This window comes from Rutilus rutilus, assembly GCF_951802725.1.
Source record: "Rutilus rutilus genome assembly, chromosome: 11".
NCBI lineage: Eukaryota > Metazoa > Chordata > Actinopteri > Cypriniformes > Leuciscidae > Rutilus > Rutilus rutilus.
Genome location: NC_140216.1, coordinates 35,978,594 through 35,996,012, shown reverse-complemented (window position 1 = coordinate 35,996,012; position 17,419 = coordinate 35,978,594). Strand labels below are relative to the sequence as shown.

Below are 17,419 nucleotides of genomic sequence, written 5' to 3'. Positions count from 1 at the left end.
TCATTATATAAAGTTGTATAAGGGTAATTGATGACAGAATATTCTCTCTCTCTCTCTCTCTCTCTCTCTCTCTCTCTTTTTTTTTTTGTGAACTAAACCTAAAGGAATGTGTTTGTCTGAACTTGTGAGATTATGAGACCCGTTACTGGACCTGTACTGTACATGCTAGTCACTTTTAATTCACCCGACTACTTCTCACTTCCCTTTAGACAGTGAAATGACTCTGAAAAGCCAATATTTGCACAAGCTTTATTAGAACAATTTACACAGACATATTTTTCTTACAAGTACTGTATTTAAAAAAAAAAAATGTAGACACTAAAACTGACATGATAAAGAGTTAAAAGCAGGATTATAGAATGCTAAAGTATGACTTTGGAAGAGCTACATGTAAATAAAAGCATTTTGACACTTCCAATCAAACAGAATAAATGATATTTCGGTGATTATGTATCCTTCTGCTACTTTTAGTTGGCTTTACGCTTTTTTTGTACAGTTGTTATTAAACAGCTGTACTTTTGTCCCCAGTTGTTGATGCAGAAATTCCCGTAATTCCTGCAGGCTCTTTTTAATGATAGTTTTTTCTTTATTGATGTCTTCATCTACATTTAGGGCCCAGTAAGCTTGGGAGACAAATGAATGTCCTGTACTGTTGTAGCAGCAAAAGGCCGTCCACATGTGAGAGGGAATGTTCACTTTCCCATTCAGTTTATCTTTGCCAGGTATTGCTCCGGTCAGCACATGGGCTAAAACTTTATTATTATTGTCATAGCAAGACTTATTCATGATGTCTGAAATTTCTCTTTCCATGCGATTCCAACTACCGGTATTAAAGGTGAACTTCTGTGGCACTACGTTGGTCAGTGTGAATGTAGATTCAGCAGTGACATCATCAGCTGCATGACCGCTGGGAAACAAGTGACCGCGACTCATTTTATATGAGTTATTCCAGTAGTCTTCACTGATAGCCTGATTTGCATATGGCACAGTCATGTCATCAACAGCAGGATCAAGCTGAAGAACAAATGTTTAAAAGAAAGAGAAACAAGATAAAATTAATAAAAGATGCAATTAAAATTAAATTAGCTGAAATTTCCATAAATATTTTTATTGCAGGTTTGAGTGTGAGTAAATAATGACAGAATTAAAAAAGAATTTGGTGAACTGTTCATTTAAGACATTAAATGAATAGAATTGACTACAACAATCAATAAAGATCCCCCTGTAGGTTAACAAGATCATCTAAAACACATGATCAACACATCGTCATCAAACAGCATCAAATTGTTACAACAATCAGTCAGGCTCCACAGCCACTTAAACTCATTGTGAATACATAGTAAAACACATCTTTATTGATTGTTGTAACTATCACAGTCTGTAACTGTTTATGATGTGATGCTAATTTTATACTCCTAATGAGCTTAATTGTTTACAGATGGAACTTTGTTAGTTAGTCATGTGTTTATCTTAAAAGAGATGAATTTGAACATTTGTATACTCCTGATGAAGGTCGTGTGACCGAAACGTTGTGTGAATAAATATTACTTCTTTGCAAGTTACGATAGTGTGCGGGAATTGCTTGTCTATTGAAACGATCCACCTGGTCTTATTATCCTACGCACCTATTACCTGCAGGTGTGCAATGGAGCTTGTTCACTAAAGTATATTTCATAAACTTTATTGTTAATACAATATTTGTTATTATAAGTCCAAATCAATCTCCAATTCATGTCTTTCCTTAGCCTTGAATATCGCCAACCGTCTCGGCCGCCATCTTGTAGGCCTCCCACGAATAATGCTCTCCAGCGCCTCGCTTTTTCAAATGCGCGTTGCATCTACGGTAGCCGTTATGTACCAAAAAGCTATGACAGGATGTCTTATAATAGCACTTTGAGTTTTCCTTCGGGTGAACAGGTTTGTTATTTAAAACAAACTGAAACTTGAAACAACGAAAAAAAGAATGTTACAGTATGAATTACTGACTGTGAAAAACATGAACTATGGTAATCACTAGTAATGCCTTCTTTATTCGTTATATTTTTTGAAGTACGTGCATTGTTAGATATCATCATCATCAGCGCCTTCTCTACTTTACTCAATAGCTGCTATTCGTAAGAGCCTGTTTAACTTTTAACTATAAATGTTCTACTGTCTATATAATAAAGTGCACAACCAAGCAATGAAAAAAAAGCTTGTAATTAAGACCGTAACATTGACTTACCTGTCGAGAAGAAAGCAGGCAACTTCAGCGTCTCTTTTGAAAGCTTTCTCCTGCATTAGCTATCCCGACATAAACCATGTTTTTGTAATCTCCGGTCACGTTTCCTTTTACGGTGTATTTTGGACTTTTTTGACGACGAGGACTCCTTATCCTGTGACTCAGCATATGTATGGTCCTCCATTATAAATAACCGTACAGTGCAGCCTTTTAAACTTGCCGCGGCAGTGACCAAGCGCCTCTCACTGCTCTGCTCCTCCGCTGGCTTCAGTCACGTGATGCTGGCCCTGAACGAAAACACGTTGTGGAAACGCGTTGGCCTAGTACTTTTTGTCCCTCTCTGCTATTATAGTTTTTCAAGATGGCGGAATTACATGGAAGCCTCCGTGGACCTACCCGTCCCATGTATATAAAGATAATAAATTCTTCGTTTACGAGGATTAGTCTGATCATTGGCAGAGATATTTGTACACCATTGAGGGCATATTTATGAATAAAAATATTGATTTTAGATAATAAAATACCTAAAAAGCTACACATTGTCCCTTTAAAGAAAAACTCTTTACATTTAGTAAAAGTTTCCAAAACTTCAGAAATGGCGAATGGGATGCAGCACAGCGAGGACGCTCACGATAAACAGACGCATATTCATGTAGAACTTAATCACAAACCCAAAATTAAAGGCGAACTGATTATAGAAAATTAAGTAGGCCTATAGACTTAATTTCCACAGCAAGTCTCGCAAGTCAAACAGCCTCTGTTCTCGCACACTTAAATAGTTTAGCAGCAAAGATGATGATCTCATGTTCACACATCTAAACCTGTGAACCCACAGGCTTTAATAGAGCTGAAGTGTGAGTTTTCTTTTTACACATGATCTACTTCATGATAAAGCCCTGCATCACACACATATATATATATATATATATATTTATATTGCTTTTGAATTCAATACATGGAATTTTCCACATGTCTTATGACCTGGGCCTGACGTAATGGGCAAAATGGGCATTACACCATTTTCCATGCACATTTACATTTACATTTACATTTATGCATTTGGCAGACGCTTTTATCCAAAGCGACTTACATTGCATTTCAAGGTATACATTTACATTCTTATCAGTTCTTGCTTTCCCTGGGAATCGAACCCATGACCTAGGCGTTGCAAGCGCCATTGCTCTACTTTTTGAGGTACAGGAAAGCTAGCACATATTGAGATTTATAAAAAAATATAAAAAAATAAACCATCCGCACACTAGGTTAGAGTCTAGACCAAGCCTACCTGAATGGACTTAAATTCCCTGTATATTAAATATTGTAGAAATATGTCAGTACAGTTGAGTTCTGGCTGGTTTCCTTTGGGTCATTTTGGTGTGTGGAGCTGTCCGTGGTGCTGCTCGAGACATTACAGTCACACAAAAGAGGTTAAAATAGTCTAATGTCCACAAATATATTATTAATAAACATAATTATAGATTTTACAATTCTAATAAATATTTTGTTAATATACAAGTTATACAAACACCGTCAACATTTTGAAATAATTGTTTTATATGTTCAAATATTTTAAAATGTAATTTATTCCTGTGATCAAAGCTGAATTTTCAGCATCATTCCTCCAGTCTTCAGTGTCACATCCTTCAGAAATCATTCTAATATGATGATTTGATGCTCGAGAAACATTTCTGATTATTATCAGTGTTGTTTTTTATTTGTGAAAAACAGTATTTAAAAGCATTAAAAAAAGAGTAATCTTATCCAGCAAGAATGTATTAAATTGATCAAAATGGTAAAGACATTTATAATGTTACAAACGATTTCTATACCAACTAACTGTTGTTAATTAAAAAAAAAAAGATCCATATAAATATTAAGCAGTAAAAACTGTTTTCAACATTGACAATAATAAGAATCATTATAAATAACTGAGCACCAATAATTGATAATAATTAAGCAGCAAAGAGGGTGATATTAGAATAGTAATATTAATATAATAGTAATATTAAATAGCATAGAATGATTTCTAAAGGATCATGTGACACTGAAGACTGGAGTAATGATGCTGAAAATTCAGCTTTGATCACAGGAATAAATGAATACAACATCAAAAGTGTTTGGTTAGCATGAGGTCAGTTAGCTCCTGCTGGTAAAAGGCTAAATGCATCTTTCTTCATTGACATCCTTTCAAAAGCATGCACTTTAGAAACACCTTAACCTGGTAATGCTGTTCCATGAACACTCGAGGACGCCAAACACTTGCAAAATGTGAGTGTAAACGCAGAGAAATGTGTCCAAGGTAATACATTTTTAAATTTAAATTTAAACTTTGAAAGACAATAGATAGTGTATTCAGCTCATTTTGAAAGGATTAGCTAAAAATAAAGTAGAATAAATGGTTCATACTTGTAAAACACTTTGGATAAAAGAATCCTGATGAAGTGAATAAATATAAATAGGCAAAAATACGTAAGTGTTTACATTAGAATGTTTGTTTATTTTTGTCCAGACTGTTATTGATTTATGAGGATCTGCATTGGATTATAGCCTATTGTGTATGTTTTCAACATTGTAAATATTAAGATGAAGGCTTTTTTTTTTTTTTTTCATGTGCCACTATAATGATTTTGGGTTCCATTTGTTAACATTTGTTACAACTACATTAATGTGAATTTAAAATGAACAGTTTTGACACTCTGTGCTTGACTCTTGTCTTTGACCATTAAGACATGTTTTTCTAATGGTAGTGTTTTTTAGTTTTTTTTTATGGTATATCAAAAAAGTTCAAATTTTATAAATGCGTCTCAATACCCTGTACATTCCACTATATTGTACTTTTTCAAGTAATAATAAAAAATAAAAACGATGTGTGAACTGTGACCTGTTCATTCATCTTTAGTTCTATTTGAACGGCTGAGCTCTAAACGCTAAATCTTCCATTTCCAGCGCACTGCTATCAAATGACTACTGTAAATGACATACTGTCACAAAACTATATTACATTCTCATTGAACCGCAGGAAACATCCATGGCAAAGGAAAAGTCAGCCCCGGTTTTTAATTGGCATACATGATTACTGACACACATGATTTAGAAACGATGTTGCAGAATACATATTGAAATGCTGGTGATGTCACTCAGGGGACGCAGTGTGTGTACTTTACATCCAGGCAGGGCTGCCATTACATGCATGTCTTTTGTTTCACAACAGTTGTTTGAGTAAATGAGAGTGATTTTGGGTGAACTATTCAGGAGGGATGACTTAAACTGCGGCAGCAGCTTCACACACAAATCTTTTCTCTTGGAAACAGAAGGCATCCGTCCAGAAATCCGTCTCTCCCCATGGATGTCCCAGACTAGCACAGTCTTCACCGGCAGGATGGCCTTTAGTCCAGTTATCAGGCTCTCTGACTCCATTCTCTCGTTTTATCCAGAATCTGCTGGACGAAAAACAAAACAAATTGGTTCTGTTTGGCAGCAACTTGCTGATTATTGAAGTATTGTTAGTTTTAATGCAGAGATTGTCAAGATTAATGAAGCTCTTACTCTGCTGAATCATTTAGTGGCTGGTTGTTCACCCAGACCCAGTGTCCCTCAGTGTCCAAATCATTAAGACCAATCCAGTGCGTCACTTTAACTTTAGAGGTCAGAAAATCCTGATGGAGAAAAACATGGTTTTATTTTATATATTATAATGGACATAACGTTTGGAGCAGAGAAATGTGTAGCTATATAGCTATGTGTATATATATATATATATATATATATATATTTTTTTTTTTTTTTAAATCTTTAGGCAACAAATTGATTAAAATGTAATAACGCGCTCCTTTGCTGAAACTACTTTCTTTTTAAGATATCATGCATCAAATTTAAGGCTTTTGACATGTTTGATCAGTGAACAAGCCGTGTCTAGATGTTTCTTCACAAGTGTTTTTCTAACCCCATCACAGGAAGTTTCCGAGATCCGCTTTTGGGGGAAAAGCGCATCAGTTCCGGACTCTTCCAGTTGGCCTAGCCTTATCCCCTCGCACCTTCACTAAATGTACGGACGCGGCCCTTGCTCCATTGAGACTTCAGGGGGTCCGTATCTTAAATTATATAGATGACTGGCTCATTTTAGCTCAGTCGAAAGAACTGGGAATGCAACATCGAGATGTTGTTTTGTGTCATCTGAGGTGCTTGGGATTGAGACTCAATGTGAAGAAAAGATCCTTAACTCCTCTTCAGAGGACTACGTTCCTGGGAGTAGAGTGGGACTCAATTACGATGCGGGCACAATTGTCTCCTGCTCGTATTAATACTATCTTAAACACAATGAGGAGTATTAGGTTAGGCCAGGCTATCACTGTCAAACACTTTCAAGAGTTTTGGGTCATATGGCTGCAGCTTCCACGGTATTACCCTTTGGTCTGCTCCATATGAGGGCCTTGCAGTGGTGGCTCAGGAACAAGGGTTTTCTCCTCTGGGAAACCCTTTTCGCATGATCAGAGTTACGCGCAGATGCCTTCGTTCTCTTGTCATGTGGAAGAAACCATGGTTCCTGTCTCAAGGCCCAGTTTTGGGAGCACCATGTCAGAGAAGGACTTTGACTACGGATGCGTCCCTCGCGGGCTGGGGTGCGGTTATGGAGGGCCGTTACACCCGAGGTACTTGGAAGGACCATCATCTCTCATGGTATATTAATCGCTTGGAGATGTTGGCCGTATTTTTGCCCTGAGGCACTTCCTTGTGGACCTCAGAGGCCATCATGTTCTTGTTAGGACAGACAATATGTCGGTGGTCTCTTATATCAACCGCCAAGGAGGTTTGAGATCTCGCCCTCTTTGTAGACTGGCGCATTAGATTCTTCTTTGGTCCCAGGATAAATTTCTCTCTGTAGCAGATCTATTTATATTCCTGGGGTTGGAAATTTGGGAGCAGACATCCTGTCGAGGCAGGGGCTGAGGACCAGGGAATGGCGGCTCCACCCCGAAGTGGTTGAGCTTATATGGAGAGAGTTTGGCCTGGCGGAGGTTGACCTGTTCGCTTCTCATGAGAACTCTCATTGCCCGCTCTGGTACTCTCTCTCACATCCAGCTCCTTTGGGCTTGGATGCCATGGTACAGATGTGGCCGAGGTCACGTCTGTACGCTTTCCCCCCGATCGCTCTGCTCCCTGGGGTTCTAGTAAGGGTCAGGAGGTACGGTGTGAGATTACTCCTTGTAGCTCCGTACTGGCCGGCCCGAATTTGGTTTTCGGACCTTATTAGTCTCTTGGAGAGTCCTCCATGGAAAATTCCTGTTAGGAGAGATCTTCTGTCTCAGGCTGATGGTACATTATTTCATCCCCGACCAGAGTTATGGAGACTATGGGTCTGGCCCCTGAGGGGGTCCCACCCATAATTAGGTTGCCCTTTCCACCGAGGTGGTCAGGACATCCATACTAGAACCCCACTCTACTAGGAACTAAACAATTAAGTTAGGGAGGGCATTGAACCCAGTTTATCACTGCCCACTGGCTTCAGTACTGGTGTTCCATCCCGCTCTCTAACGGGATCTCCTGTTCATGCTTAGGGCCTCTGTGGCGGCCTCAGTGCCCTCTGCAAGCCTCTAAGGGTGTTCTCGAAAGGACGTTCCCACTGAAACTCCATGCTCCTGTAGATTGGAGGATGAATCCTTTTCATCCAGCCTATTGGCATCAGGCTGATGGGTTATCCCTGGCACCCATCATGTCCTGTGGGTGAGGTATACGAATATATATTTGAGATATAGAAGTATATATAGAAGAATCTATTGAGTCTGCTTCCTGCTCGTCTTACTCCCTGGAAGAGCGGTGGTGCTACCCCCTCTTACTTGCGTGGGAGCCACTCAACGTTATTTTTGCCCGGTACTGAGGTACCTGTAGGCAATGTTAAGATTCTTCGGGTATTCCATCCTCCATCGCATGTGTCGGATGGTCAAGGTCGTAGCCTTTGAGGTTCCTACATTAGGCCTCAGGCTGAGAGGAGTCATTCCATCTAGTTATGCATCAAGGGTTAGGAGCTATTCCCTTTATTAAGAGTACAGTTGGTTATCTAAAACCACTCATATTTGAAGTACAAGGTGCGCTTTTGCCTTCACCTCTCATCTAATATTTTCTACTGTCTGGGGCTCCCATCCATGAGGTCAGTCGAGCCTCCGGCTCCAGACCTCCCCTTCTTGCACCAAATCTTATGACAAGCTAGTTTGGATCTGCCCTCTACTCATTCTATCGTCCGTGAGTGTACCAGATGCTTTATACCAGGGCGTTTTTTCTCTCAGCGTGGCGGCGTGGGTATTCGTTCCCCAAAGTATCGAGTATCGATGCAGCGGGAGTTCCCTTTACGAAAGGGAACGTCTCGGGTTACGTATGTAACGGCCACACTTTATGTACGTATGTAACGGCCGCAGTAACGGCTGCATCCCTCGGCCACACTTTTCGCGCCCCTGAGAACGACTTGCTTTGACCAATTAGAAGCTAACATTTCCTGGTTCCTGTGACCCTTTTGTAGCTTCCGGATCACCGTCACATGCGACGTCACGGGTGACGTTGCACCAATCCAGATTGGAATAGTTGTATAGTAGACTTCAGACGCTTCATGCCGAAGGCATTCCCCAAAGTATCGAGTATCGATGCAGCGTCTCATTCCCTACTCAGGGAACGAGGGTTACATACGTAACCCGAGACGTTTTCATACGATTGCAGGTCAGTGGTTAGAAATCAGTTAAAATGAAGCTAATCTGATAAGGTTAATAACATCTTGCTGTGACCTCTGAAAGTAACCTAATATTTAGAATTTCCAATTTGGTGGATGCATTGATGACATGCACATTCCCATCATCACAATTAACTGCCATCAGATGGAAGGGTAGAGATATAGCCTATGCCGTAACCACCACCACAGCTGTCAAATAAACACAAATTATTCACAATTTATTTGGTCTTCTTTATTTCCTGGACCTACAGATACAAAGCCAACAGTTAATCTTTTTCCTGTTAGATTTTAATATTCTTCCAATACTTGGTATTGTGGAGATCTCCTCTCCATCCCCCCATTTTGCGAGCCTCTGCCTTCTTGCTGTTGGCTGAAAAGTAAAATGTTGATTTCATTACCCTAATCAAGAAATGTAACCGGTTGCATTAGATAACATTTAATTATGTGAAAAGATCATTTGACTATGTGGAAAAAGCTGCTGCACATTGAAATAGACATTGAATTATATTTATTTAATATGCCAAATGTTTGTAAAGTCATGTAGCTTACAGGCATGAACATTATGGGCCATTCATACACACGGCGCAATGCGGCGCCAGGCTTTAAAGGGCCCCTATTATGGATTTTTGAAAATGACCTTTCATGTAGTGTGTAACATAGCTCAAAGTGAATGGGTATATCTAAGTGAATCGTATATAAAGTTATTGTCTTTCAAAAGTAAGAGTCGACTCTGAGACAATGAAATAAATAGTTTTTCAAACGAGTCATAAGCTGTTTCGTTGTGACGTCAAGACAAAACATTAGCATATTGCCCGTCCACTTATTGCGCGTGCAGACACCAGAGAAAACTTAAACCTCAAACCTGCAGCTGATTCCTGTGGATACTGAATAGCATGATGGGAAGTTCGGATCATTTTACTGTCTCTCTTGTCCGATCTCGTTCATCAAGTCATTTTGTTCATTTAAGGGGCTTTAAATGGTATACACTTGCCCGAACACACCCACCTACGCAATCTTAATCATATTCTGAATTAAGAAATCATTATAATGCAGTCAAAAAATAATTTACAGGGAACATAAATAATTACTTTACCTTCCGAGTCTTTCGTTCATTTGTCACATGACAAACGCAATGGACCGTTCATGAACGACTCATCACTAATAGCATCATGTCAAGAAGACGCTGTGCTCTACAATGTGAAGGTAAAGCCAGTTTTTGTTTTGTTCACTGCCCAAGGATGAGCATGTGAAGAATCAGTGGTTAAAATTCATCTTTACCATGATATCACAGCAGTATAATCCTGAACTTTTGCTGTGTTCCCTTTATTTCACTGACGACTGCTTCTCAAATCTCGGAGTTCAATGCAGGATTCGCAAACCGCTTGCTCTTGAAAGATGGTGTTCAAAATACTTAGTTTTGAGTTTTATATTGTGTAGGTCTCCTGCTTACTGGCTAACTCACGTTATCACTGTCTTACTGAAATACTTCTGCTAATCAGTTGAGGGCCATGCACTATTACCAATAACTGTGTCTATTAATGCAGATCGTCTGTCATTCTCACTACTTTGAGGAAAGATTAAGCATGGAGCAAGATTTGTTTTACCAACGTTTATGTTACATACATCAGTCATTCACACTAGAGCTCGGCTAATGTATACATTGCATACATGCACTGTTACTGATGCAGTTTCCACGTGTTCACCGCAATATATAACAAAAATACTCTACAAATAAATTAGTACAAGTAAAATAATTGGTTTGTTGATGGACATGCACTTGTTAATGCTGATGGTGAGGAATTACAGTTGCAACATCTCATAATGTACATCAAACTGAGTAGTGTATCACCGAGAAACGTCCTGCTCGAGTCGTCCTTGCGATGGAGGTTCGGGTTAATTAACTAGTTCTTCCAGTGTTTCATCATCGGACTCGCGCTCGGATTGATATGGTAAAATCGACGTCATTGTTCGTTACTGTCTTTAGTTTACGGTGTAGGAAGCCTCAGGACAGCTGACGCATGGCAATGGGCGGTTTTGTTTTCGACGCGCGCGCTGTACGCGGTAAACCAATCACAACAGACTGAGCTGTCCAGCCAATCAGAGCAGAGTAGCTCGCGTAAAGGCGGGATTTAGAGAGATTGATTCATCTGACGAGTCGTTTGAGAATCGTTGAAAATGTGGTGATGTGCAAATGTATATTATGAGGAAATGAAAAAGTTTTTTGACCTTTGATGCATGTAAACCTGTTGTAGCAGACTCCAAAACAACATTAGGAAACTTTAAAATAGCATAATAAGGGCACTTTAACCTCACGCACGAGCAGATCAGTTTCCTCTCTGGAGAAGCGTTCTCCCAGCAAACACAGAACGTTTTCACAACGTACCCAACCTTCCAACAGCGTTTTAACAACATGACCAAAAGGTTGCTATAACTACTTTGTGTGGTGAAGGTTGTTACAGTGTTGTCACAATGTTGACTTTAAACCACCGTTCAGGGCCATTGGCTCGTTTTGTAATACTCGAAGGTGAGAGGCTTTCTAAGCGAAAACCCATTCGTCATCACGACGTAACTCGTAGTGACCACAAAAGGGAACTGATGCTACACTTGATTTTCAAATAATCATGAAGGACTTGACTAATATAATAATAATAATACAAATTTGTTACATTTATATAGCCCTTTTGTATTCAAGCACTTTACATATGGAAAGGGAAATCTCCTAAACTTTTATGTGCAGAATCCTCATTCCTCATTTTAAATATCACTGCCATTTAAATAGATAATTTTATTTTACCTCACTGTTTGGAAAACCACAGAGGTAGCATGAATATTTGGGTCAAGTTTGTCACTGGCCATAATTCTAACCTAAAAAAAATAATAATAATCCTGGTTGGGAACAAGTTGGTATAATATAGAGTAAATGTTAGTTCTGGCAGGTCACGTTAGTCGAGCTCGCATGAGCTGACTCTCAGCTGATCTACATCTAATACAACGCCTATCACCGTATACATATATAAACTCCATCAGTATTATCAGCAGCTATCACGTTTCTCAGGAGCTGATTACCCTCCTCCCTCCCCAGCTCCACCTCTCGTCAGTCAGGATTTGGCATTCTGATTCCCCTTGAATCAGAATGAATTCTCGAATTATGTTGTACTTTAAAATCTTGAATTAATGATATCTGCAATAAATTCATGTTGGTTCTGTTCTGTTTACCCTTATTGCAGGGGGGTTATTGCTGCTCTCCCTGCTCTTATCCATGTTAGGCTGTATGGATGCACAGGGAGTTCTCGCCCAGAACAGAACTATACCACAAATCAAAACTGTATGCTAATTGTCAATCAAATTCGATGATAGTGGTCCTGACAGAACTACAGGTATGTGTTTTGGAGAAGTGTTGAAACTAAACTCAAGCTTGACACCCTGTGCTTGACTCTTGTCTTTGACCATTACACTATGTTTTTCAGACGCACATTTTTTTAAATGGCGTATCAAAAAAGTTCAACTTTTATAAATGCGTCTCCATACCCTGTACGTTTTTTCTTCCACTATATTTTACTATCTCGAGTTTTTAAAAGAAAAAAAAGTGATGTGTGAACTGTGAACTGTTCATTCAGCTTTAGTTCTATTTGAACGGCTGACCAATAAACGCTAAATCTACCTCTTCCAGCGCACTGCTATCAAATGACTACTGTAAATGACATACTGTCATAACAAACATCCATGGCAAAAGAAAAGTCAGCCCCTGTTTTTAATTGGCATAAATGATTACTGACACACATGATTTAGAAACGATGTTACACAATACATATTGAAATGCTGGTGATGTCAGGGTACGCAGTGTGTACTTTGTATCCAGGCAGGGCTGCCATTACATACATGTATTCACAACAGTTGGTTTGAGTAAATGACAGAATGATAACTTTTGGGTGAACTATTCAGGAGGGATGAATTAAACCGCTGCAGCAGCTTCACACACAAATCTTTTCTCTTGGAAACAGAAAGCATCCATCCAGATTTCCGTATCTCCCCCTGGATGTCCCAGACTAGCACAGTCTTCACCGGCAGGATGGCCTTCAGTCCAGTTATCAGGCTCACTGACTCCATTCTCTCGCTTCATCCAGTATCTGCGGGACGAAAAAAACAAATTGTTTCTGTTTGGCAGCAACTTGCTGATTATCTTGATGTATTGTTAGTTTTAATGCAGCGGTTGTATTGTGAAGATTAATGAAGCTCTTACTCTGCTGAACCATTTAGTGGCTGGTTGTTCACCCAGACCCAGTGTCCCTCAGTGTCCAAATCATTAAGACCAATCCAGTGCGTCACTTTAACTTTAGAGGTCAGAAAATCCTGATGGAGAAAAACATGGTTTTGTCTTGTGATATAGTATTATAATGCACATAACATTTGGAGCAGAGAAATGTGTAGCCTAATATTTAATGTCAGTGGGAAAACAAAATTGACTATTCATTGGATTTATTGAGAATGATTAATTGGGGCATGTTATTCTAAATCAATAGAGTTTTTTTTTTTTTTTTTTTTTTGTAATCTTTAAAAATAACATGAATAACATGCTCCACTACTGAAACTACTTTCCTTTTTTTAGATATCATGCATCAAATTTAAGGCTTTTGAAATGTTTGCTCGGTGAACAAGCCAAGAACAAGTCTTTTGAACAAGATGCTCACTTTCACCCAAGCTTCTTAGACCATCAGAGACTAAATTTAACCATGATCATCAACTTGAGGAAAAAAATATTGTTATTTCTTTCTCTACTTTTCTGTAGTAGCCAAATCTATATTATACTGTACTTGGCATTGTGTAAAGCAAATGTAGTCACACTGACAAATTGTTATGGGATGTTTCTAATTTCCAAGTAACTGGAAAAATTGCCTACCTTTTTTGTTTAACTCAGAAATACATCATGTTACAGAAGTAAAAGGGATTAATATACTGTAAATGAAGTGTAGTGCAGAACACACCTGCTCTGCTTGGCTGTTTATGATCACTAGATGTCCTCCTCGACTCACACAGTGATCTCGACTCTGTGTCCAGTTCATCTCGACCGTAGAGAAGTAGTAGCACTTTCCCCCAGAATAAATCCAGTTTACGGCACAAAGTGCACAACCTGTGCTGGCTTTTGAGGAAGAGAGACAATTCAGTTATTCATTATTTCACTCATTTTTAGTAATTGTGCTTATTTTGGTACAGTATGTGTGTAATGAATGTCTTTTGACTTTGCACAAGACTCAAATCTGAAGACATACGATTTAATCTGTTCAGCTTTCTAAGTGTTTCCTCATGCTGGTTGTGGAGCGCATCAAACTTTTCTTTGTAATCTGCATGACAAGGCCAAAAACAAACACAATCAGGATGAAAATGATCCATTCTTCAGAACACAATACTCTTGAAGTTAATCAAAGTTTGGTTCAATGTGCAGAACACTTTGTCTAAGCCTGTGTCATGGGTGTGAAAGAGAAATGCAGTCTGGCGTAGTTGTCTGTGAGCCATGATGACTGGTACAGAGACAGTGAAAATATGAAAAAGGAAGAAAACTAATGGTTGGAGAAATGTGTTCAAATGACTGACTTGTATTTACAGAACAAAAAGAACTGTGATGTATTTTGATATGTATGAATCTAAACTTAACTTACTGGTGTAGTTGGCTGTAAGTTCCTCAAGCTCTCTTCCCATGGCTGGTACAGAAACCATTATGAAGAGAATGGTGGAGAAAAGAAAACAGACAGTCACTCTCATATTCATGAATCTTTGTGCACAGTTAATGTTGCTGTACTGGATTAAATATATTTTACTCACTTGTGCCATTCGTTTGTTGGGCAGACGGTTTCACTGAAACACTGATATCTGATTAAAGACATGCACAGAAATGCACATGACTTGACTTGAAGATTAAAAGCAGTAGCAGTGATGCCACACACACACACACACACACACACACACACACACAAACACACACACTGTTTGGATTTAAATTGGCAAATGCTTAAGTCTATGATTGGATGATTATTATAATATTGTTCCGAATAAGACGATGGTATTTATGGCATACCATAAAAATAACCTGTAGTTCTCATTTCCAGTAAATCTCACAACAACTGATTCCTCACCTTTTGTGTGTGTGTGTGTGTGTGTGTGTGTGTGTACAGTGACAGATGTTGGCATGACAAAACAATTGGTGATCCACATTACCTATCTAATCCAGGGGGTATGAATTTTTTTCCCTAAAAAAACAGCAGTTTCTCCCTGAAGACGGAGGGCAGGTGCTGGGCAAGACTTTTCTGCGGGCATAATGCTAATCCATTACGCCTCATCATACTTAAGCAAGGATATTGACAGGCAAGTGTGTCAGTATAGCCGAAATAAGAAATGATGGGCCTCGCTGTTGGTATGTTCAACTCTTTGGTGATATCCAGTGCCTTTAGCTGGATGACTGCTCTGGCTACGTACTGACACACTTGCCTGTCAATTTCTTCTAATCTTATACTCTGACACGCCGTATTTTTCATCTGCTTAATGATAGTTGTTTGACTCTTCTGCATTTATCACATGAGCTTAATGTTTGTATCATAACCTCTCCTCAGTTGCTGGTTCACTTGCCTGACTTTTAACCTCTCTGTTCTGGGCGGTCATTCGCCATCATGAGGTCACATTGCACTGTATACTTCCCTCTCTCTTTCTTGCTTCCTGGGGTTTTGATGAGAAAATTAATGAGACATTATTTCTGAAATCTGAACCCTTGAATCAACACAGAATCTCTGTCAGCAACTATTCCTGAATTTTAACATGCAGTCTTTAAAAAAGAAATGGGATGAGATTTCCAAATGGTGTCTTAACTACCTGAACTTGTTTAATGTTTTACAGAAAGAGTGATTTATTCGACAAATTGGTTTATGCTTTTGAGAATTTGGTTCAGAGAATGGGATTTAGTGTTTTAGCAATTCAGAAAAACTGTAAAAAATAAAAATGATACACACACACACATATGGGGCACCGTTTGTAAAGCGGCTCACTCTGAAAATAACAGCAACATTTTGTCATATTTAGCTTCAAACAATGTTTAAAAAACTGGTATGAATTTTTGACGGTCACTTTTTAGCACATTTACAACAATATTTGTCAACTTAGAGATATTTTAAATAGTTAAATCTAAATATTAAATGTTACACCTAAATGTTAAATGTTAAATCTAAATGTTAAATCTAAATCTAAATCTAAATGTTAAATCTAAATGCTAAATATAAATATAAATATAAATATAAATGTTAAATATAAATCTAAACCTAAATGTTAAATATAAATGTTAAATATAAATCTAAATGTTAAATCTAAATCTAAATATTATTAAATCTAAATGTTAAATCTAAATGTTGAATCTAAATGTTAAATCTAAATGTAAATCTAAATGTTGAATCTAAATGTTTCGGGTGAAACTAAATATATAACTAATATGCAAATTCAAAATGCCGGTAACCGGAAGTGTTAAAATAAAAGCGCGAGGAGGTCAGTGTGTGTTTATAGCATGGTTTAGTGTCAAATAACGAATAAAAACCATCTCATCCGAGGAAATGGACTCTTGGACATGGATGGCTTTTTTTACCATCTACTATTTGTTCTTCTGTGGGACGCTGTTGGTGAGTGTGAATGTAGATTTAGCAGTTTCTCTATCAGCTGCATGACAGACTGGAAATAGCTGACCGGGACACACATTTTGTATGTTATCGTAGTAATCTTCATTGATAGCCTGATTGACGAATGGCACACGAGCCTTAGCACTTGAAGGTTCAAGCTATAGGACAAAAAATTGAAAGAGACACAGTCCATTGAACAATAAGAACTTTACAAAATGAGAGACTGGATTAATTCACTTCTGGACTGCAGATATAGCGCTGACATGCTAAATTTCTTAATCATAATAAAAACACTATTAGAAACATCACCTTTGACTCGATCATCCAGGGAATCTTAATCCTGTCATGTTTTCCGGTGAATTTGTAAGCTGAGAAAAGAGGGATCCTCTTTGTTGTATTGTAGAGTGATGCAAATCTTATTTTTTCCTTATATTTTTGACAGATTATTTTGTTACAGTTATCCTGTGCAGCCGAATCATTTAGAATACCAGGGATAACTGGAGGTTTTCCTTTAAAAAAAAAGTCACTGAATTATTCTACAAGTTCAGACGTGATGCATGAAAAACTCAGCACCAGCAGCGCAGAGACGCTCACGATAAACAGACGCATCTTTACTTCAAATATTCACTGCTTTTATGCTCTCAAGGTCCCGCAACACAAACTGTGTCTCTGCTTGGCCCTCTCTATAAATGCAGATCTGCAGTAGAAACAATGGTCTTGAACACTGATATTACACACACAAACACACACACGCCCTAATCTAATTCTGTGAACTCAAGTCTCGTACACTTTCTGAGAAACAGAGTCATGGTATCACACATAATATCAGCGTCA

The 17,419-nt window shown here is 38.4% G+C and overlaps 2 protein-coding genes across 2 annotated transcripts; both read right to left on the bottom strand.

Annotated features, from left to right (window-relative positions):
- Positions 1-477: 477 nt before the first annotated feature.
- Positions 478-17,116, bottom strand: LOC311300147 (endonuclease domain-containing 1 protein-like; the record flags this gene model as incomplete). The annotated part of the gene is made up of 3 exons (XM_084424281.1): positions 478-1,014; positions 16,639-16,743; positions 16,895-17,116. Coding segments are annotated over 3 exons (864 nt in total), but the record flags the coding sequence as incomplete, so codon positions are not given.
- On the bottom strand, positions 12,665-17,032 carry LOC311299477 (asialoglycoprotein receptor 2-like). The gene is made up of 7 exons (XM_084423059.1): positions 16,895-17,032; positions 14,754-14,801; positions 14,591-14,632; positions 14,204-14,275; positions 13,919-14,073; positions 13,177-13,286; positions 12,665-13,063 (listed from the first exon to the last, which is right to left on the bottom strand). The coding sequence occupies exons 3-7, from the start codon at positions 14,628-14,630 to the stop codon at positions 12,889-12,891; spliced, it is 552 nt and encodes a 183-aa protein (XP_084279185.1). The 5' UTR covers positions 14,631-14,632; positions 14,754-14,801; positions 16,895-17,032; the 3' UTR covers positions 12,665-12,888.
- Positions 17,117-17,419: the final 303 nt, after the last annotated feature.